The sequence below is a fragment of the Netta rufina genome (assembly GCF_964035555.1).
Source record: "Netta rufina genome assembly, chromosome: 15".
Classification (NCBI taxonomy): Eukaryota; Metazoa; Chordata; class Aves; order Anseriformes; family Anatidae; genus Netta; species Netta rufina.
In genome coordinates, this window is record NC_140138.1 from 13,594,601 (window position 1) to 13,616,962 (window position 22,362).

The window sequence follows — 22,362 nt, forward strand, 5'->3', positions numbered from 1 at the left end:
TCCTGCTCCCCAAAATGAAGCAGTGAGCTGTACTGAAGTCTGCAGACAGTCGTGACTGAAGCAGAGCATCTGAAGGACACACACATACATTTTTAAACAATCTAGTCCTGATGGGAGGATCTGTTCTGCTCCTCCACACTTGCACACGGTGTTCTAGCCTAATGCAACACGATACGCAGCGGGAGTGGATAAGAAGTAAATAATACCCAGAGAGAGCATTTCGGAGACGGACTCAGGTGAAGAAGGTACGTGGCCAAAGCCTGCAGCTGCACTGATCTCAGCCCTTGGCACAGCATCGCCCCAAGCATATCTCAAGCTCTCAGACAAAAGGAGGAAGCCCCCGTTGGTACACAATGCGCACAGCCAGTGGGACAGAGCAGCACAACTGGCTGTTAGATCTACGTCCTTACAGATGCGCCCCACCATCCAGGGTCCCAGAAGACGCAACAAAGACCTGGAGTTGAAAGGCAGGCACTATGTGCTTATCTGAGAGCTACACGTGTCCCAGAGAGGTTTCGGGGGACAATGGTTTGTCTGCTGCTTCAGTGGAATAGCTGCTTGTGCATTACAGTAATCCTTGATAGGTAGAGGTGGAAAGCCTGTTATATCAGCAGGCTCCTCACCTGCAGGAGCACGTGGCACTTCAACAAGTGACATTACAGCACTCAAATCCAAGCTGTTGTATCTCACGTTTTGTTCTCTTTTCCCTAGAACCAGTGAAGAATCAGAAGGCACGCGTTGCTTCCTTCCTCATAACACATCAGAGAGAAAATGGACACTGTGCCCTACTGTCTGCCTCTTTATGACAACAGCCTAACTACCCTATGTCTTGAAGTCATGGAAACTTGAAGGTATTTTCAGTTTAGTAAGGGTAATCCTTCCTTACTGCAGCTAGGGACGCTCTGTCCTTTCCCATTCCCACACACTCCCAGCTAGCATCCCCCATTGACCTCAAATCCAGCGTGCAGCTTCACAGTTTACACTACAGAACAAGGGCATCAACCACGAATGGAATTGAAAACAAATCCATGCACAATTTGTGCCACCTCATGAGACTTCCAAAGAAAAGAACAATAAACAGGATTTAAATCAAAAAAATTGACTTCATTATTTTCAGGACTTTGTACAATTTTGGCTCCTAAACATGAAATGTGCCTAAAGAAACAGGGAAACTCTGCCAGCACAGGCTGCAAACACAGCAAGAGCTGCAAATTCATAACAAAGCTAATGGAAAAAGCTAGAATTCAGAACAATTTAAAGCATGAGAGAACATCTAGCATGACAGTTCCCACTCCTGGAATAAGTTTCACTGCATTAGAATTAATCTATGTGGCTACAAACTCCAGAGCCAACTTGCAGAGCCACAGCAGCTTTGTTATATAACCAACAGCACAGATAACACCGCCTGCATTACTGGAGCCTATTTGCTACCCCTCACCGACGCTGAAATCAGTAAAGCTGCTATTCAAATCATTATCTTGAAGACAGGCGCTTCAGTAATCCAGACGGTCGGTTTGGGATTTGATAAGACATTTTCTTTCGAGCTGATGTTAAGACTTAAGAGGCCATCCACTGCTGTGTGAGAAGTCCTTAATGTCATCATGGAAGGGGAAGCAAACACAGAGGAGAGGAGCAGCAGAAGCCTGAATGTGATTACAGTAGAAAGATTATCTGAGAAATGAACACAACCCCAGACTGCTGTGAGAAACGTTTTTCAGCAATTTTGAGTGAAAACCAGTGCGTCGGCTGTCCATTCACAGGTCAGCTAGCGCTCGCTTCGTGACAATACGCTCCCAGGAACATCCTTGCATGAACTCTGAACTTCTGCTCTTCAGCATCTCGTGTCGCCTGCTGTAAAGGCAGCTACCCTCTGAGGTCATGGAAATCCAGCTAAGCTGCTGTGCGGTGTTACATCTGTGTGTGGCCATCTTGAACCCTGCTAAGCCATGGGAACTAAAGCGAATTGATAAATTGACACCCCAAACACTTGAGTTGGGTCAAAAGCCTGTCTTGTTTATTGGTTTAAAGAGGCTTCTTAGCATCTACCCATCGCTCTCCAAACACCTTGCTCACGTTTCGCTCTAGCTTCAGCCCACACAACTGTTCTTCTCTTCACAACAAAAAGCCAAAGCGCACTGCTTTGTACAGCACTGCCAACCCCTTACACTTCTGGGATGAAGGAGAGCTGTTGAGCAGCCCCAGCCTTTCCCCTGATGTTAGCATAAGGGCTGCAGACACAGGACACTGCATGTTCCAAAAAGCAAAATGGTGTTCCCAGACCCAGAGCCTGTGGCACAGCGAGGCAGCGGAGCCACTGCAGCTCTGCTCCAAGGCGACAGCAGAGCACACAGCTGTTGGAGCACACTGATTCCCTCCGTAATCGTTTTAATTAGGTGGCTAGCCAACCAAGCACGGCACACAGCACACACAAAAAAAATAAATAAAGAAAAATAAAAGCAGCAGCACACGAGCGCTCTGCGAGCATCGCGCTGTGCACTGATCTTCCCGTGGCTCTCCTCCTTTCCACCGGGGCCCCCCGGGCCAGGGCTGCCTGTGGGGCTCCCCTACATCCCTTTTCGGCTCTTTTTTACCTCTCCCGGAGGAATTTGGGCTCTGAGCGAGGCCGTCAGGAGCTGCCCCGAGCCGGCGGGGGTGGAGGGGAGGCAGCCCCCAGGCGCGCACCCCGCAGCCCACCGCCGGCACGGCGCCCCCTCCTTCCTCCTCCTCCTCTTCCTCCCGGCCGCCCCTCACCCCCAACCCCCTCAGGGGGCCCTCACCTGCTGGTACTCGGCGTCTTGCGGGCGAAAATCGGCGGAGGTGAGCTCCCAGCGCAGGCTGAGGTGCGGCAAGCGGTGCAGCAGGCTCACCCACCAGGGCGGCGAGTAGCTGACGCCCGCCATGCCTCGCCTCAGCCTCAGCCTCAGCCTCCCCTCACCGGCCTCTCCTCACCCCGACCCGCCGGCCATGGAGCCCTCCCCCCCCCGCTCTCTTCACCCTCTCCCCGCCGGCCGGCGGCCCCTCATGGCCGGCTCCGGGCTCGCTCCCTCTTTGTTCGCCGAGGAGGCTCCGCCGCCTCCGCGCCTGGCGCCGCCCGCCCGCTCCCATTGGCACCGCCGCGCTCCGCCCCGCTCCCCGCCAAGGACCGCCTATAAAAGACCCCGAAATCGACCCCAAAACGCCGAGGCTGGGAGCCCCAGGGCCGGCTGAGGAAGGGGGGAGGCCCCCCAGAAGCTCCAGGCTCTGCCCGAAGCCCCTCACGGAGCCCCCGGTCCCCGCAAGCCTGGGGGGCGCTGAGGGGAGTATGGGGCCCCTGCTGCTCGCTCCCTGTGTTTGTGCTTTTCCCCCCAAATCAGGGCAAGTTTTTTGAGGTACAGCCGTGGCTAAAAGCTTTTTGTGCCAGTTCCAAGCACGCCCAGTCCACGCAGACATTAGGCACTCGGCCTCCTTTAGTTTTCACTATTCTCTCTTCAGACAAAGGCTTGGCCTCTTCCAGCTGCTGACCCAAAGCCAATTACGTTGCCTCATTAGCTTCCACTGGACGTGGAGGCAGCAGGGCGGCTGGATGACCACATAAATCAGCCCTGAATTCAACACCCAGGTATGGAAGCGATAACAGTCGCTTCCTGCACAACACAACAGAGTTGTGCACAACACAGCAGTGCCGGCGTTGTGCTCTCCCCAGAGCCCTTCAGACATTATGGCTTTCCCAAGGACTACACACCAACCAGACAAGAAAGTATGTTCGTATATTTTCCGAACAGAACAGAACTATTCGCAGTATTAAAGTTAAAAAATACATGCACACCCTCTTGGGGGGATGTGTCAGAAACGAGTAAGTAAATAAACACTCTGGATAACCTGAGGAGAGCTTTGTTAAACAACAAAAAAAAAGTAACAGTAAGCAGCAGCAATCACAAATTCATTTGCTTTGTTACAAAGATTGCATTGTTCCTATTATGACGGAAAGGTATAAAAATATTTGTTTTATTTTTCAAGGAAATGATCCAATATTTTCGTTCTTGCTGTAAGTACGTGCTGCAGTCCAGCTCTCTCCACATGGTTATGTGAACCACACTTTCCCCGTCACAGCTCTGAGGCAGCACACTTCACCTGCAGGTTTGAAAATCTGAAAACAATGTATTGTAAATATCACTTCACGCAACTTGGATTTGAAAAGTGGAAAAAGCCTCCTAACAGACTTCAAGCAAACATCTCACATATCAACATTTGAGAAACTCTCATCTAAAGTATCCCTATTAGAACAAGAAACTTTTATGACCCAGGAAAAAATACAAAATACTGGAGTGCTGTGCATCCTATTTGTAAGAAATAAAGGATAAAAGAAAAAAAAAAAAAAAGGATAATACTAACTGCTTTTTTTCTCCTAACTGGTGGCAGGTCAGTAGAGATTATAGAGATGCCTCTTTTGCAAGTACAATTTTATTACATTCCCTAGATGCAGCTAGGAGTTTATACTCTACACTGTTCTTACAGATGCATTTTATAAATAAGGACACCAAAAAGCTAAAAGGTGCTATTTAATACATAAGGATAAAATAAACATATTTCTGCTGATGTTCTGAACTATAACATCAACTTTAATAGTTTTTGACTAGGACAAGATTTTCATATGAGTTTTATCAACATTGCTAAAACGAAATCTTATCGTTCACAAATAGCACTAAGACACACGTCAGAATTCACAGCCACGCAGTGTGTACACAAGTACAAGATATACAAGGGTATGAGATAGAAGACCTCAACTCCCTCCAGCCTTCTGCAAGAAGAGTTCTCACTTCTTCACAGAAGGACAGGAAATCAGCAGCCAATTTTTTGTTCCCTTTTTTCCCCCCTCCTTTTTCACCGTTCCAACAAGGATGGGGAATAAATTACTTTAAAGCCCAATGATCTCACATATTTCACCTCCAGTTCAAACAACTCTAACACAAGGAGCTGGGAGACCTCACTCTGAGCAAGGGCTCTCTCCGCGTAAACCACTTACGCCACAGAGTTTATGCAATTCGGCACTAAAACACTCAAGGCTGGAATCTGTCCTACAGATGTTACTGCTGCCACAGGCCTCTGGATAGAGAAACCCCACCAGGCTGCAAGCCCAAGTACCTTTGTCAGCAATATGATGGACATGGAATAGAAGCAGATGCAGCAGCCACTCAACACGGAGATCTCAGTTGACAGCACTGATATAAATCAAACGGAACAAAATGTTTTGGAACAAATCACAGGAAAAGCTGGATACTATTAAATGGGGGTGTAAGCACCAGCCCATCAGCACAGCAGTCTGAGGCGCCGTATGGGGGCGGGGGTAAGTGGGAAAGGGACCAGGCTTTGCAGCGCTCGTGTGCATGCCTCTCTCACGGTCATTTGCTGCAGAGACAACTGGATTAAATTATAATAGAATGAGGATTTGGGATTAGAGAGAAACAGAGGCATCAACAGTTTTAATTTCTCCCCCACTTTTACAATGATATGGGAAAATAAGAAAAAGAAGAAGAAAAGTTCAGCAAAGTAGGAATGAGACAATCCACAGGATCTAGCTCTAGCCATACTTTCATGGTAGAAAGGGCACTTCATACTATTGTACCACATCAGGAAGCAGTGTTTGCATTTCTTAGATGTCTAGCATCTCTCACTCAGTCCTGTTCAGGTAATTCTCGATTACATGACAACAAAACAGCTATCAAGGCTTTCATGTTTAGATTACAGCTGCCTTTTCCCCTCCCCACACAAATAGGTGCTCTCTGTTTTGCCAAAGCAAAATGAACAAACAAGCCACTGCTGTTGAGATCCCAGGAATAAAAGCTAACAGTAAATCACCCTTGCATAGAAAGCAGTTCTACAATCAACCAAAGCAAACTGCAAATGTCAGCTTGCTAGATGGCAATCCTGCTGAAAAGTAACCCTAAGAGCCACATTAGCATTCGCTAACTTGCTTTGACAGTGGCTTTGCTAGAGAATCACTGGACAAAATATGCAGATGAGGTGTTCAAAATTAAAGAAAATGAACATGAAAAGAATAGTTGAAACCTCCAAAATTAAGGCAACCTCTGCTGACCCCTCTCCCCTTGAGGCCATCAGCAGTCTGAGAAAACATTACTAGCAAATCTATCTTTTTCCATGCTTCAGAAGCTTCCCTCTGACTTCAGACACTCCTACTTGTGCAATGAGAGCACGTTTTGTAACAGTAATCCCATACCCCTGGCTCTTTTTATTCACTATGAGATGAAATAATTCAGATTTTAATATACCGTGAAGCGAGGAGTCTTCCCCTGACTGTCAGACCTAATATGCGTTATGAAAGGTTTTAACCAACAATGCAGATTTAAAAAAAAAAAAAAAAAGTTTGAATTTCAAGTGCCAGCAGATGGATAAGTTACCCTCTCGAGACTAGGGGCTAAATTACAGGCAGTCAGAGGGAGGTCAGCGAGACAAACGTGTCTCAGCACTCAGCTGCCACTGTTAAACACCACCTCAGCCCTGCTTGCCTCTGCTGCTCCGTAAGCTCTGCCCTTACATCAAGTCATGTTTCCTTCCCACTGAGCTAGACTGTGCCTCAAATCAAGATTACCCTTCCTCCCTTCCCAGGGCTTCCTCTGTATTTTTCTACGGAAAGTCAAAGGAAATAAAGCCAGGGCTGCTCTGCAGCCCCCCTCAGATTTCACTGCCCCCTTGACAGCTCAGTCCACAGCCTTCGCTCTTCCCAGCAAAGCCATGCTGCCAGGGCTCTTCCCAGCTGAGTTCTCCTCCCTGCTTGAGGTATTTCCCCAGAGTGGAGAAGGGAATGTACATTTGGATCTTCATTACTTTCCTCTGAAGTCCTCCTAGGGACTTTTGGGTTTAAACAAAGAATAGCCACAACCAGAGCCAACATAAAAAGCTTTAAGCAAACTCAAAGAAATCGTATGAAAAGGTTAATTCTGTCATTTCCAGTCCTGAGGCAATACTCCCTTTCTCTCATGTTCTACTGGCCTTTTTATAGTTTGTGAGATTGAGGGAAATGGGTGGAAGATGTGGAAATCCTATTGCACCTGCCCGCTCCTTTCCTTTCCCCAGAGAGCTACACACAGAACATTCTATTATTTAGTTAATTGCAAAGAAACAATTACAAAGGAACTTGGCAAATTCTCTCTAATCACAGTGAGACCCAGTGCAGTTTGGTAAGTTCAGCAAATTAGCAAGTAAGTGAATATAAAAAAGAAAGAATAACACAGCTCAAATTGCACTTTGTTTTGTCAGTCAGTTTCTGTTTAATTATTTAAGATATTTCTTCATAACACTCTAGTACATTTTGTATAATAATGAAGGTTTACTAGCACAGAAATGCCATACCTGGCTATTAAATATCTGCCAAGAGGAGGAAGAAACTGACAAGTCCATGTAAATTACAGAGAGCCTGTTTAGGAAATATTTCCAGGTTAGATAAATAGGCTTTGCCATAATTTGTGTGAGATATAAATAAGGATCATTGCTAGATAACAACAATGCTAAACTAATGTTTGTACAGGACGTTATAACTTGAATTGCAAGCATTCATGGTCAATCCTCCAGTTTATTTAATGCTATTCTAATTTTCTATGCAGACAACTAGAGGCCATTTAAGCAGTTGTTTTTTTTTTTTACAGCTGCACTGTAATCAAGTGGCAGATCTTACAGTATATTATTTCTAAACTTATATTACAGGAAAGACTTGCAAGCTCCACTGCATTACTGAAACAGAAGATCATTCTGCAGAACTGATAAACCAAGGTGGGGCAGAAGAGCAAGACTCAGGTGTGGTATGATCTGGCTGATAGCAAGAGAGATAATACAGCCCCTTACAACAGGCACGATGTCCCTCCTGGTTCTTTTCAGATCATTTTGGGCATCAAGATTTTATGATACATCTGTTCATACTATCAAGAATAGAAGCCCTAAAGGGGCTTATGTGACACCCAGTGTGAAGTGTCTTCTGAGGCACGCTGGCAAAAAATCTACCAACTAGTAGGGGAGCTGTTACAATCTGAGCAACATCTTGAGGGAGGAAGTTTTGTTTATACAGAGCCCCAGTGTGGGGAACAACATGAACACTTTCCTGGAGACCAGAACAGATGTAGAATACATATGCTCTCAGAGTTTAAAAAAGTCATTAGGACGGCCAGACAGTGGAAAGGGCAAGAGGAGCAGGGTACAACTTAATCAGTGGAATACAACAGAGTTTAGTTAACAAGAACATAGCAACACTTGTTGTTCAAGGCTATTCCTTCAAGCACAGTGAGGACAGAATGAATGCTAAAGGCCACATGTAAGCACCAGCCAATGCGCCTTATGCACATCTGTTTGCCCTCCACTCCCCCTGGCAGATTAATTGGAACAATCATCACAGGTTTTTTTAATTATTTTATTACTCACATTTCACTGGTTTAATAACTGGTTGCTATGACTGTTACAACCAGCAAGCAAGCAGCACAATAGACATAAATGAAACTTGCTGTACTCTGCACAAAGCCACACATATTTGAGGCAATGGTATGGCTTTTAGTTTTAGAAACGCGTGACAGATTTCCTCTCGAATCAAGTACCAGAAACCAAGACTGAAAGCAAGAGCCCATCACTGCTGGCAATTGCACTAGGATTTGGTCAAGAGCATTGTTCATCCTACTGATGGGAGGACTTTAAACTTATATTAAGAGGAAATTCACACCCTACGTGTTTAAGAGTTAACTTTTTACTAGCCTCATTACCTGTCTTGCAGAATGGAGGAGACTGGACTTACTCAGGACTGGCTCAGCAAAACAGCCTGAGGTAAAAGGTCAACCTAGGTGCAAAGTGAAAACACAGGAACAAGCAGCAGAGGCTGGAGTAGCAATACAAGCACAGCAACTGCAGCAGGAATGCATGAACAATTAATTTACAAGCTTGAATTTAATTTGAAAGTTCAATAGTCAGGAGAAAATACACTGCAATTATTTCAACATTTTAAAAATCCCAAAGTAACTTACATACAAGATTTGCACAGCTCTAATTATTAAAATGATCATAAAAATCAATGGCTTTCTTATATATACACCAAAATTAATACTACTCCATTACAACTCCATAAAAAGTTGCCTGTGTAGGGATTATTTGTATAGCTACGTAGGAAACGTTATATTTTTCAGGTCTTGATGGTACAATAAAAATTTACAGGCATAGGCACTTAAGGACAGAAAGAGATCAAGAGAGATCACATCCCATAAAAGTCAGATCTCTATATTCACATGATTCCTAACTAAACAGTAGGTAAACAGCAAAAGGTTTTAAGTAGGCAGCATTATCCCATACAGAACTTGTGTATCAGCAGGATGGAAAGTGTGCTATTAGGTAGCTTACGGTGGAATTTCATTTTAATTCAGGACCTTGATGCCCCTACAAGGTTACCAGTACCTTGTACAGAAAACATTTTTTGTTTGTTTGTTTTAAAATGAAGCTGAGTGTTTTTATAGGGCCTATATCCTGGCTGGTTTCAGCCACACAGATATTTACTGTCCTCAGCTTTCTGTTGAGTCAAAGAAAAGAAAAATGCCATTTCCTCTGAAATTAATTTTTTCTTCCTTCATTGCTCCATACCTCTCCCCAGATTTACAACGGCTGGCATTCAGACAGCCACAGAATGAAACCTACAGTGTCAATTAATACTCCTTTCAACACATTCCATTACAGCATATAATGAAAAAACATTAAAGGCTATTAATGCTGCAGAGGTTTCTCTTTCTAGTGTACTAAACCAAACTTTCTATATCCTGTGAGCATATAGTTATCTTTCAAACAAAGTTATGTGTTTGAAGCCTGCCCAATTAGGTATCAGATTTATTTGTTTTTAATGGTTATCAGATTGAATTGAATTTAGGAAGCTCTAAAGACATTTTCATTAACCTCAGAAGGCGTTTGCTCCTTTTCATCCTTCTGTCTGTCTATGACTTTGGGTCACACCAAGCAACTCTCTCTCCTTTATCCTGGAACTCTGCTATTCTACTGCTAGTTGTATGCCCAGTTAAAACAGAAGTCTTTCTACTCTGTATCTACTTGATACTTTCATATTTGTTCTTTGTTATGGTACAGTAAAGTAAATGTCATCTTCATCATATTTTCTGTCCAAGTATTTCCCTAAAGGGTAACAGTTAGGTAGGTATTTTGTATCAGCCTTGGTCCTGACGTACACTACATACTCTCTCCTTGATGTGTCAGAGTCCTCAGCACTAGTTACTCTCTCTGGAGGTATCCATGACATAGTCACAGTTACAGACTTGAAATATTATACATAAGCAACTCAATACAGCTCTGCTTCTATTTAGCAAAATTACTCTTTTATAACCTGACTTTCAGAAGAAGAGGGAAACAGTCTAAGCTTCTACTGAGAGGATTTTATCCCTTTTATTTTATATATATTTATCCTTGCTGCAGATGACAGTCATGTGACCAAACTACCAGCAGGAAAAATTTACCCAACACAAGTATAAATGACATTCTTCAGACTGCTTTGGGTATGGAGAGCTCCCAAAACTGCCTTTGGAAAAAGCAAAGGCAGCATTTCCACTGATGGGATTAAATGAAATCAGCTGCATTGTGCTGCAGCCATCCAGTTTCCTTTGGCTGCAAGTATTGGCATGAACTATGATAAGCTCAGATAGTGCTTCATTGAAATCAGAGAACTGAGACAGCTCTGGCTTATTAGTATTCTGCAAAACAGCGGTGACTGATTTTTAATTTAAAAAAAAAAAGAAGAGGGAAAAGGTGATAAAAATCTTCTATTTAAAAGTGTGCTTTCTGTTTACAGGTGACTTTATTACTCCTTGATGACAAAGAACCATTAGGGTCTCTAAAAAAAACTCTGCTGTTTGCAAAATGAAATTCTACTTCCAGTAAATATCACATGATTTACCTGGTTCACCTTTCATAAAAAGGCATTTTCATGCCTTTGAAGGGTGTTGGAACAATAGTCTGGACTGAAAGCTCCTCCTTCCAGCAAGAAAAGGTACAGTTTGTGTAAAAGATTTGGAAAGACTCCTCTGATCATATTGTCCACATTCCATTATGTCACTGGTCCTTTCATGGAGCCTGCTAAAGACATTGTCAAATAGTGTTTGTTCTGGATGTAGTCTCATTATCTATTATAAGCCAACCTTCTGCTTCTGTTCAAGCTACATGGGTCTGAATATGTTGCTCATCCCAATCTACATCCCTCAGAACAGAGTGGGTAGTGCTCAGGCTTTCCAGCAGTAAGCCTCATAGCTTTACCTGATGACAGAAGATGGCTGTCCCTTGTGACCCCTCTCCCAGCCTGTAACTGGTCTCACGGTGCACTTGCAGCATATACTGCTGATGTGCACGCACACAAATGCAGTGCTGAGAAGAGAGATCAACAACAGCAGAGCAAAATTGGACTTAAAATCCCTTAGTACTCAACATATGAGCAACCTAGTTAGTCAAAGTTTTAGTCAAGTGATGTAAGCTAAAACAGAACACAAAGCAACGTATCTTCTCTGTCAAATGTTTGCACTTATTAGAAATGACCCTGCATACTCCACTCCACTCACTGATATGTAAGCAGAAAAAACAGTCACAAGGGCATCCTTCACAGAACACTCCTGCTATTACACCCTTCTCTGACAAATATATAAAAAAGTGATTACATGATTAGACATTTCAAATACAGAAGTGCTATACATATTATAGCAAACACGTTTGGAAAAAGCAATAAATAAAGGAAACCATGCAGCCACAGTAGGCCTAGCGTAGCCCTATGACACAGAAGTGATTTCCTTGAAGCCTTTATTGGTCTGCATAGACTTTAAATGTTTAGTGTAAAAAGAAAAAAAAAAACACACCATATTACAATATGACAATATAAAAATTTTAAATAGAGAGGACCATGTAGCACATACAAGCTGTTCCCCTTCACTTACACAAGCTGAAAAATGGAGCCAAGTTATTTTTCACTTTCTGATTAAACAAAGTATTTCAGCCAACCTGAAACAAGACTTTGTTTGACATGAAATATTTTAAGTCTCTATTGCTTTCATTTAAAATTGATATTTGAATCTGTGAGACAAAACATTGTTTTGTTTTAGTCTTTTTTAAAATTCAAACTCTCCATACCAGAAGGATAAGCATAACGGACAGTCAAAGGCTTTTAGCCATGTAGTCAGACATATCAAACAATTCTTCATTTACATCTGAAATAATGACAACTGCAGGCTAACACTCCTTTTCATCTTTGCTATGCTTTACCTTCGTAGAAATATTTTTGTTTGTGAATCGAATAATTCAAGATCATCGGGGCCTGTTACAAAAGTGGGTGGAGTTCTTCTTCATCTGTAACAATGGAGAACCGATGACAATATCATCTGAATCATCTGAGTGAGCTTCATCCACAGACAGAGAGAGAGTGGGCTGCGATTGCTTCTCAGAAGACCTGGCTGAAATAATTGCAAAAGGAAACAAGGGCATCAATAAACAATGCTGATAAAAACAAGCCCTTGTGGGAAGCGTGATGTTCTCTGAGCCATCAAGTTTCCAGAATTGCTTACAGTTATGAATAGCTCTCATCTATCTTTTTCCACTTGCAACTATTACCCTTTCCTCTTTAACGAAAGAACATGCATACCAAGCGGTAAGTTGACATCCTGACCATGCATGATTTGTCTTATTGTCTTTTAATCTTTGCAAGTGGTTACACGTCACAAAGTGAAGTAATTTGATACTGAAACTATTTCAGGCCATAAAAATAAATATTTATTAGAAGGCCAGAAAAGGAAAAGTTGACCCAAGCAAGCTTAAGCAGGAAGGTCATAATGAAAAGTTCAGTCAAATATAGATAGAGAAAAGGGAAAACAGTGAGAAATAAGATGAAAGCTGTGAGTGACAATGTCTTTCATTCTTATATCTATAAAATACCATAAATATTGTTCACATGCTGTACTGCCTTAAAGACAGTGAGTTCTATTGGTTCTATGCAACTCAATTCCAATTTGAAGAAATGTTTATGGCATAAACAGAATCCTAATGATTCCAGTAAGAACTGGAAAATCAGAGGGAGAAGTCAGATACATGAGGCCCCTTACATGTGATGAGCAGGAACAGCAGCTTCTATCCCCTCTACAAGAGATCTGTGAACTTAATGATTACAGCTATTAATACCTGCTAGGACAGTATCTTCTCCTCAACTTCACCTATTTTTCAGCTTCAAATATCAGTTCTCTGAAAAAGACTATCTCCCAAACAAAAGGAAAATAAATCAAGATGACCTGCAGTACAAAAAGTAAACACACATGAGGCCATACACTGAGAGTTTGACACTGGAATAGAAAAGACAACAGAGGGCACACAGAAAATCTTACTTGGGAAGAACAAACATGCCATGGGCTTCATAATGAAATGAGAGGTTTCTGACAAAGAAAAAACCTACTGGTATGGAAGAGGCATACACAGCAACTGTAATGTGGAATAAAGAAAGCACAACAAGCCCAGAAATAGAAAAAGGGTGACAGACAGAGTCTGTGAATGAAAACAAGGAATGCAGGAGACTTACATTGACCTCAACCTACAGAAGAAAAGAAACATGACTTTCTAGTTAAGTGAAATTCTTCTCTGCATCAGTTCTTCCAGAATTTCTTCACTCATCATTTTATTGTCATCATCACCTACAATCACCTTTGGAGACTTCACAGGTAGGTAGTGACAGTGCCCTCCCTATCAGTACTATTCTAATGGTCAGACTACTGCACTTACCAGACTAGCCTCATTTTACAGCACTTTATCTAGGTCTTAGAAATACTTATTCAGAGGCACAAAGCTTTTTTTTTTTTTTTTTTTTTTTTTTTAAATAGTTTATTTTTTTCATTTTTAAAAGATTTTTTCTCTTTGGGCAGAATTTCACAATTGATTTACTCTGGGTTTAGACTGAGTGTACCAACAAAGACTACTGCAGTAGAGCCCAAGCGAAACAGGAAGCTGCCAGGATTCTTTTCTGGATACTGTTACTAGACATAACTAAAAGTCACTCTGTAACATCTTCAGAAGCAAGTCTTAGGGACTCCTTCACAAAGTAGTAGAACGTGCTTCTGAATATGGAATACAATAAACTTTCTTACAAACATTCTCCTTCACTGAAGGGTAATCTCTGTATTCGCAGCCCTTGTAAATCTGGCTTATTCCCCATCTCATATCTTAGAGGAACAGCCTGAGCTGCTTATGGCATGCTCTGTTTCTGCACAAGTCTGCAGGGACTGTCAGCTTTTCACTGACAACAACAAACTAATGTTTTTCAGGTCACCCTCAAAGTTGCTCTTTTTCTCCAACTGGTCCATAAAACCTAAAATATCCTGCTCAGGATATTTTTATTTTATTATTTTATTTACCAGCTTTCTTCAGCTTGTTTTTAACTCCTTTGAAGCTGCATGTCTAAGCTTGTATTATCTACATCATTGTTTTGCTTTTCCTGCTCAGTACTTCTAACATCCTCTTAGAAGCCTCTTTGGTTTTAACTCCATTTTCTCAGAAGCAGCAGCAAAATTCAAGAAGTAAAAACTGAATATCAGCCATAAAAGACAAAGACATTTTCCCAGTTTATACCACAGCAGTGCTAGCTGGCAGGGCTACCTACAACTCCAATTTTCCCCTTAATGCAGGGACTAAGGATTGATGAAAAACATGACTAAATACAGATGGCTGACTAGAATGGTTCATTTTTACCAGATGTCTGTCCCCATCAGAAACTAAGTCAGAAAGGTGAAAACTCATTCAACTTATGTTGTGGGCTGCAAACCATAGACAACGGAAAGTACCATATTACAGCTACAGGGCAGGGGGCGGGGAATTGAAGACGAAGTAGAAAGGCAATACAGAGGAACACCATGTTCCTTAAATAATTACTATTGACCACAGAAGAGATCATCCAATCTGCAGTTTTGACAAACAGGCAAAGCACTGCGAGGAAGCTGGTACTGACGTTGTCAAAGATTTAATCTTTCATTTGAAAATATGCCCGTACAAGGAACATGTTATCAAATTAAAAGAGTAAATGCACAGTGCAAGTATGCATGTAAATGCGTGCGTATGTGCAGATGCTCTGTCAAATTATGTCTGCACTTACTCAAACCCCACATACTTTTGAACACAGAAGGAAATGAGATTACCAAGAGGTGACATGATGACTGGAGGAGTTCTCTGGAGTGCTGCTGAGACTGGTTTATTCTCTGTAACGTAGACAGCAGAATCTGCTTTCTCACTTGTTGCACTGGACACAAAGGGTCTGCAAAATTACACATTGCATAGCCTATAGTACAGAACAGGAACTGCAGTTTGGCTTCAGAATGCATACAGGGAAGTTTCTTGTGTTACTAGCACCACAGAGGTAAAAGTGTATCTTTTGAAGAAGTGAACTGGGTCACACATGTGAGGTGAAAACTATGTAACTCGCCTTGTAACCATAGGAACTAATATTAAAAATTTCTGGTGTAGTAAACCCTGAAGAGAAAAAGTATTTTCCAAGGCAGTCACAACAAACCTGTAAAAAACCTTACAAAAAGTAAGCAAATTGCCATGTTCTTCCTGAGTTAAGCCAGTAGACTGAATGCAAGATTGTATCCTAGCTCTTCCCTGTTCCTATTCCATATAATCCTTAACTTTTACGCGTCAGAGCTTCAGACTCATTTAAATTAAGCTAATGTAGCAGCACTGAGTTCGATAGCAACTGTGTATAATTTTTTTTTCTCCAAAAAGTAATTATTTTCCTCCGCTTTCCCTCATCTCTATAGCAAACATGCAACAAGATATAGGAAGATTACTGCTGCAGCAAGAAACCTCTTTAGTTGCATACCCACAGCATTTTACTCTGAGAAAGCTCTTTTGTGTGTTTGAACAATGGCCCTGTTCTCTTTCTCTGCCAAGGAACCCACACTAAAATCCCATTCAAAAATTACTCCTCGCCTGTAATAAGCACAGTTTTGCTTCTACATATCGCAAAAAAAAAATAATTAAAAAAATAATTTATTTGTCACTTACCTCTCCTCAAGCAGTACAGCACGTGCTAAGTGAGCCCTGAAAATGGACTGGATGAATGTCACAGTCTCCTCTTTCTCCTCGCAGTCAGAAGACGAGCTCAAAGAGTTTGACACACGAGACATACAGGAGTTCTGCAGAGTAATCAGATCAAAGAGAACTGACCTTTTAGAAATTGACAGAAGCTTTGACAATTTTACTCCTAATTTTGAAAACTGCAGTGGAACAAACATTTCTGTCTTTTGGTCTGCAGTCTTTATGGTTCTATAAGCAGCAATGCAAATCTGACTGTCGTACAAGCTTTGAAGCACCTGCATTCAATTAATGAGACTGGATACCTGCAAGGAAAGTTCATTTATTTCCCAGGAAGAAAAACGCCTAAAGTCAAACAAGGTAAGGCAACCTTTATGATGGATATGCTTTCTGCTTGTATCAAGCAAAAGTATTCAGTCCTATCACATTTGGCCTATTTATATAAAATTGCATTCAAAGTGCGACCACATGGACAACTTGTATGGAAAATTCCAAATTAATTTTAGCCTGCTAAAGGCCAAAAGGTTGTTCATGTAAGCTGGCAAATGATTTACAGAAGAAAAAAAAATTAGTTGATAAGTGCTGAGCTATCTGGAGCACATTTGACATAACTAAGATACTGCAAGTCTTTAGCAGAGCAAGCCACATGCAAGATTACTTTTTAAGCCAAAGATCTCTAAATCCCTATTTCTGAATTTCAGTGACAAAGGTTTGCCTATTACTACAATGACTCAACAAACATGAGTATAAGTGCAGTTTCCAATCACATTCCAAACTAATGAGTTAAAATTTATGTTACTAGCTAATGGAAGAACCAGAAAACTCGAACAAAACAACAAAAACCACAGGACATTTAGGTACAGTCCATAACGCAGTGAAATTACAACTCTACTTCTGTGAACTAAAGAAGACAGAAAGTAAAGCTAGGGAATTCATTTGTTATCCTTCTGGAATTACAACGGTGCTGCTAACCAGTGCATTAAAATAACTCTACTGTGTGACATGGAGAATTAAGCGTGGAAGTATAGTACCTCACATAGAAAACTAAAAAGAATGGAATTACTGGATACCAATTACCGTTTTTCCAGGGCTATGCCTGTTGAGAGGTTTTGCATCTCGCATCCCACTATTCAGTAACAGTTTCTGTCGAGCTAAATGTCCTCTGAAAGCTGCCTGAAGCACAACAACTGCCTAGCATTGAAAGAAAGAAAGAAACATTAGCTCCCTTGGAAGATGGCACCTACAAATTAAAACAAAAGTCCAGAGGAAAGAGGCACACGAGCAAAATAACTTTTCCCCATGCAGTAGATACTATACTGATGTCTTGACATTTTTTAGGTTTAAGCAATCCCATCCATCTACTTCACAGACACTGTGCCAGAGTCCAGAGAATCCCCAGCAAGGGGGATAAAAATACCCATAGACATGCACCTTCAGGGTTTAAATTCAGTCTAAGAGGTGTTCATGATTGATCCCATTAAAAGCAATTAATTTCTGGCCACCGGCACTAGCCTATATTTCACAAATAGAGAAACATCCCATTCCCATGTTACATGGTGGCTCCTCAGCAGGCTCTGTGATGCTCTGGTTTGACCAGAAATCAAGCCAAGCCTGGCAGACTACTGCAGTGATTATGCTGAATGTACAAGTTGCAGATTTTGATACAGATTTTTACTTGGGTTTTACTAGATTCTAATCAACAAAAAGCATCTAGTTGTAACACAGCATATTTGTATCACATAAAATTTGTTCTAATGTCTGAAAATATGACTTCCTAATTTTCTGGAAAAAGCAAGTTAAAGATGCTATGTTGTGCAATTTGAAAAACAGTTTAACCAAAATGTGCAATGTTTATGCAAAACACTGATCAAAAAGTGACTAAATTGTCACAAAGTCAATTTCTTCAGAACACTCTGCGGTATTTCTCCTTAGGAAAGGCTTCAAATTCCTACTTGAAATCTTTCTGACGATTCTTAATAGTGAAAATGAAAGACATATAGAAAACTTGAGACCAAAAGGTGAACACTGCCAGCCTGAAAAACAAAGTCTCAGTACCACAGCTCATCTCACAATAAAACCTCCTTAAAAATAATAATAAAAAAAAGTTATTTGCTTATGCTTTTATACAAGTTAAATGTGATTCACTGCTTTGTTTGGTATCATAAAAATACTCACCTCATCCAGTGCAATTTCTTCTTTCTGAAATGGAAAATGCCTAAGTTAACACCAGAAACATATACGTTTTATCTAACAAGTATTTTCCAAATTTTTCCCAACAAACACACATTGAAAATACGTGTTCTACCACCCACCCTGAAAACCCAAACCCAAAATGCAAGCTTGAGAAAAAGAAGTTCTTTCATCTTTGAAAATAGCTTTTTGGCATCAGGTATGAGGGCTGTTCAGCCTGGAAAAGAAAAGGTTCTGGGGAGACCTTACAGCAGCCTTTCAGTACCTAAAGGGAGCCTACAAGAAAGTTGGAGAGGGGCTCTTTATCAGGGACTGTAGTAATAGGTCAAGGGGTAATAGGTTTAAAGAGGGTAGATTTAGATATTCAGAAGAAATTCTTCACTATAAGGGTGCTGCCCACAGGAAACCTGTGCTGGAGTAGTTTGCCCCTCAAGGATGGTCTCCATGATACGGATCTTTCATATTCTCCTAGGAAGAAAGGCTGGGAGAGCTGGGGATGTTCAGCCAAAAGAAGAGAAGGCTGTGGGGTGACCTCATTGAAGCTTTTCAATACTTAAAGGGAGCTTATAAAAAAAGATGGAGAGCAACTTTTTGCTTAGTCAGATAATGACATGACAAGGAGGAATGATTTTTAACTACAAAGAATGTTTGCTTGTGGTTTTGTTTGTTGTTGTTTTTTTAAATTTGATTTAACAAGTAGTTTCAATAGCTTGAACAATATTCCAATAATACTTTAGTGAACAGTTGAAATAATAAGAAAAATAATTCAATACCTTTAGGACTCTTACCCCTTACTCTAGCTTTAGCTATTGTGTAGTTTACCTGTAGCCTCAGTTGGAAAGTTAGCCAAAGCCCTAAATCTATCCTTCAAAAGAGCATTCAGGAAGAAGGTCAAACAGTTATCATGAAAGCTTGCATTGGTGTGACAGGCATTAGTTCCCAGAAAGGAACTTTTCATCTTCTCTGAGGCATGTTAGTGATGCTGGACACATCAGCAATACATTGTGCTTATTAGCTTGGGCTCTGCTCCAGTACTAACACTGTTGCCAAGATGCAGCAGGCAGGAACTCCATGAGAAGATGATCCAAGGAGGCAACACTATCAAGGGAGAGCTGCTACAGCTCCCTTTAGTTTCTCACCCAGACTTCCCCATTTAGAAACTGTTCTTCTCACAGCAGAAACAGGGTTCTAGAGGAAAAAGGCAAAAGCAGCAGCAGGGAGGAATTGAAAAAAAAAAAAAGTGGTGGAAGAGAAGATGCTGGTAAAGAACTGGGAAGCACTGCTGTAGTTCCTGGAGCCCAGCAGCAGGTTACTCTAGATTCTGAAACAAGAGTAAAATGCAGAAGTGGGTGTCCTCATTGCTTCCCGACAGGGGACTCTCACCTTGTTTTGGTACAACTTCCACCACCTCTGAATGCATTTGGCTGCTTGTTCCTTTCTATGATCTTCTTCGCCTTTAACCGTGCAGACTGGTGAGGACTGAGAAGAAGAACCTTTAACTTAGTACCCTAAAGATTAGTTAGAATTCTGCAAGGGGAAATCAGTGTTGAATTTTCTCAGTCAGCTGTAACCTGAGTTTTTAAACATTCAACCTGCCTACTGGATAGAGGAAAGTTAAAGGGGAAAAATCTTAGCTCTGAATACTGCTCACATTCAAGTTCATCATCACGATGACTTAATGCAAAACACATTCCTGTCCCCATTTTTGCAGTTAGCTGAGCATGGGAACAAAAAGGTTTTCATTTACACATACTTCTACTTTTCTATGCATTACTATAGCAGTAAGAATTCCCACAGTGGAAACCAATGCTTTGTTGATAAGAATTTTTTTTTTGTGCATCTGTTATTGACAGACTGAGAACAAATGTCAGAGTACCTAATTTTACAATTTTTCTCCAGAGAACGCTAATATTAATTAACCTAGGAGCTCTCTCAAGTCTCCTCCTGATAGCTGAGACCCCACAATCATCTTTTTAAGTTTGCTGATGTGTTGTGTTGGCCATCACGTGACACTGACAAGAAAGCAAGCTTGTGTAAATTGATAAAACTCTATTTTTCTGTCTTGAAGACCTTAGTTAATTAGGAAAAAAAAAAAAAAAAGAAAGAAACCAAGAACAAAACAAGATTTTGTTCCAGTTATTTCTCCAGAGGTGTGGTTGCACGTACCACCTCTGGCTATCTGATCTTTTTGATCCCTAAGTATCATACCCATACTAATCATTCTACTTCACTTGCCAAGCAGAAGTTATAACTGCAATTTTAAAAGACTAATCAGTTGGTGTAAAATTCTAAGTAGAAGAACAAGAGATTTTGCAGAGTCTGAAAAAAGCCTCTTGATTCTGTAAGAGGGATTTATTTATAACCTTTAAAATACTGAGTTACAGGCTTAAGCTTAGCAAATGGATCATGTTATATTAAAAATGACAACCTACTATTAAAATGAAAAATTGGTAGGAACTTAGTGATAATTACAAATAATGGGAACATTTCAATAAATAGATGGTTACTGGCCAAGAATATACATAGCCTGCAGAAGGAAAAAATGAGGCTGTTCATTGGCTGTTTTTAAAAACATGTTACTTGGTATTCAAAACATCATCTAGCATCCATCAGCCTACACCACAAAAAAATCTAACCCAAATTCCTACAGAATTGCACAGTATATCAAAAATAGTACCCTCGTAAGCTTATGGACATTTTTATTTATACTTTCATATTACCTGTAATTTCAGGGTATATTAATTTTAAAGTACAAATAACCAAAATCCCCAGTAACACTTCTCAGCTGGTTTTTAGTGAAATGAGATTAACATGACCACCCTGCACCTGAAAGCATTTCTGTCAGAGCCCACTCATCTCCACTGACCAGCTACAACAACATTTGGCAAAGGGACAGAAGATTGCAAAGATATCAAGTTCATGCATATTTCATGGAAGAAAAAAAAAAAAAACACACAATTGAGTACACAGGCCTATTTAAGACTGGCCAGAAGGATTAAGGGCTGCACAAATACAGATATTAGATATCAGTAAATCCAGAAATGAATCCAATTGTGAATATCTCAACTCTAGAAAAACTTCAAAAGGGACAAGAGTTTATTTTATTGTATTGGCATCTTCTTTAATTGTTTTACTTAAGTATGGTGCCCCATCAGCAGGGAAAATAAAAACCAACAACTTTGTTTTCATCATGATTAGTACTCTGTTTGGTAAGCCTTCCCATGAAAGAACGCCCAACTTCCATGCAAACAGAAGGGCTAAAGAGTATTTTCTGATTGGACAGCACACGTGCCCTCATTGATCATCTGGTCAGAGTAAAAACACTGCAAAGGGTCTTTGTTGTTGTTGTCTTTTGTCAGTCTGACAGACAGCACACTTACCTGTCTGTCCATCTTTAACTTTCAAAACTTACAAGACCTCCCTCCCTCTACGGTATCTGATTGAAATTAGCTAATGGGCTTAGATGTTATAAGAAGACATAAATTAATATTACAAGTATAATTTTTTTCTCTTCTTAGGAAGGAAGGAAAAAATACTTAAGTATGAGCTTTTTTGTAATATTCCACTGAATAAGAAAAAAAGTGATGGCAGAACAGGTAGGTAGTTACTAAGGTAGCTCCAAAAAAAAAAAAAACCCCTAAGTCGCAGTGGCGGTTATTGAGACAACTTAACCATCATTCAGCATCTCTATAACAAGATGCTTCTCCGAAAAGACAGATCTAGCAGCTATTTTGACTATAAGCTTCATTTGCATGGTCTAAGATGGAATGAAAAAAAAAAAAACAAAACCAAAAAAACATTTTTCTGTACCTTATTAAACTTTTCCATTGTATCTTCTGTCATTTCACTCTTTTCTTCCTCCAATGTTGCTTCTGATTTCCCAACTTTCTGTGTAAGGATCTGGATTTCCTCACTATGGTTGGAAAAGCAAAGATGTTTGTAGCTAGAAATTTTCTGTTTTTCCTGCTTTGAATATGCTGAACCTATTTTCATAAAATTGGGTTACTTTTTTTTTTTTTTTTTTTTTTAAAAGGCCAAAGTTGGAAACTGTTCTCAGGATAACATGATACATATTCTCACGGTTACAGACACTGGGCATTAATT

The 22,362-nt window shown here is 40.8% G+C and overlaps 2 protein-coding genes across 5 annotated transcripts in view; both read right to left on the reverse strand.

The window, feature by feature from the left end:
* The window catches only part of TTYH3 (tweety family member 3), a 78,441-nt gene extending 75,534 nt beyond the window's left edge, over nucleotides 1-2,907 (reverse strand). Inside the window, exon 1 of the mRNA XM_084296221.1 lies at nucleotides 2,778-2,907. Within this exon, the coding sequence (XP_084152347.1) occupies nucleotides 2,778-2,900 (123 nt within the window). The 5' untranslated portion in view covers nucleotides 2,901-2,907. The remainder of the gene's footprint in view (nucleotides 1-2,777) is intronic.
* Nucleotides 2,908-3,868: 961 nt separating this feature from the next.
* The window catches only part of IQCE (IQ motif containing E), a 31,891-nt gene continuing 13,397 nt past the window's right edge, over nucleotides 3,869-22,362 (reverse strand). The window contains exons 16-23 of one of the 4 annotated variants that reach the window (XM_084295720.1): nucleotides 22,069-22,171; nucleotides 19,642-19,737; nucleotides 18,244-18,267; nucleotides 17,146-17,259; nucleotides 16,039-16,169; nucleotides 15,171-15,286; nucleotides 12,265-12,452; nucleotides 3,869-4,126 (exon numbers count right to left, since the gene is read on the reverse strand). In XM_084295720.1, coding sequence (XP_084151846.1) covers nucleotides 12,307-12,452; nucleotides 15,171-15,286; nucleotides 16,039-16,169; nucleotides 17,146-17,259; nucleotides 18,244-18,267; nucleotides 19,642-19,737; nucleotides 22,069-22,171 — 730 coding nt within the window. In that variant the 3' untranslated portion in view covers nucleotides 3,869-4,126; nucleotides 12,265-12,306. Of the gene's footprint in view, nucleotides 4,127-7,171; nucleotides 12,453-13,173; nucleotides 13,281-15,170; nucleotides 15,287-16,038; nucleotides 16,170-17,145; nucleotides 17,260-18,243; nucleotides 18,268-19,641; nucleotides 19,738-22,068; nucleotides 22,172-22,362 lie in introns of those variants that run through there. The other 3 variants (XM_084295721.1, XM_084295719.1, XM_084295722.1) reach the window with 3 other exon arrangements.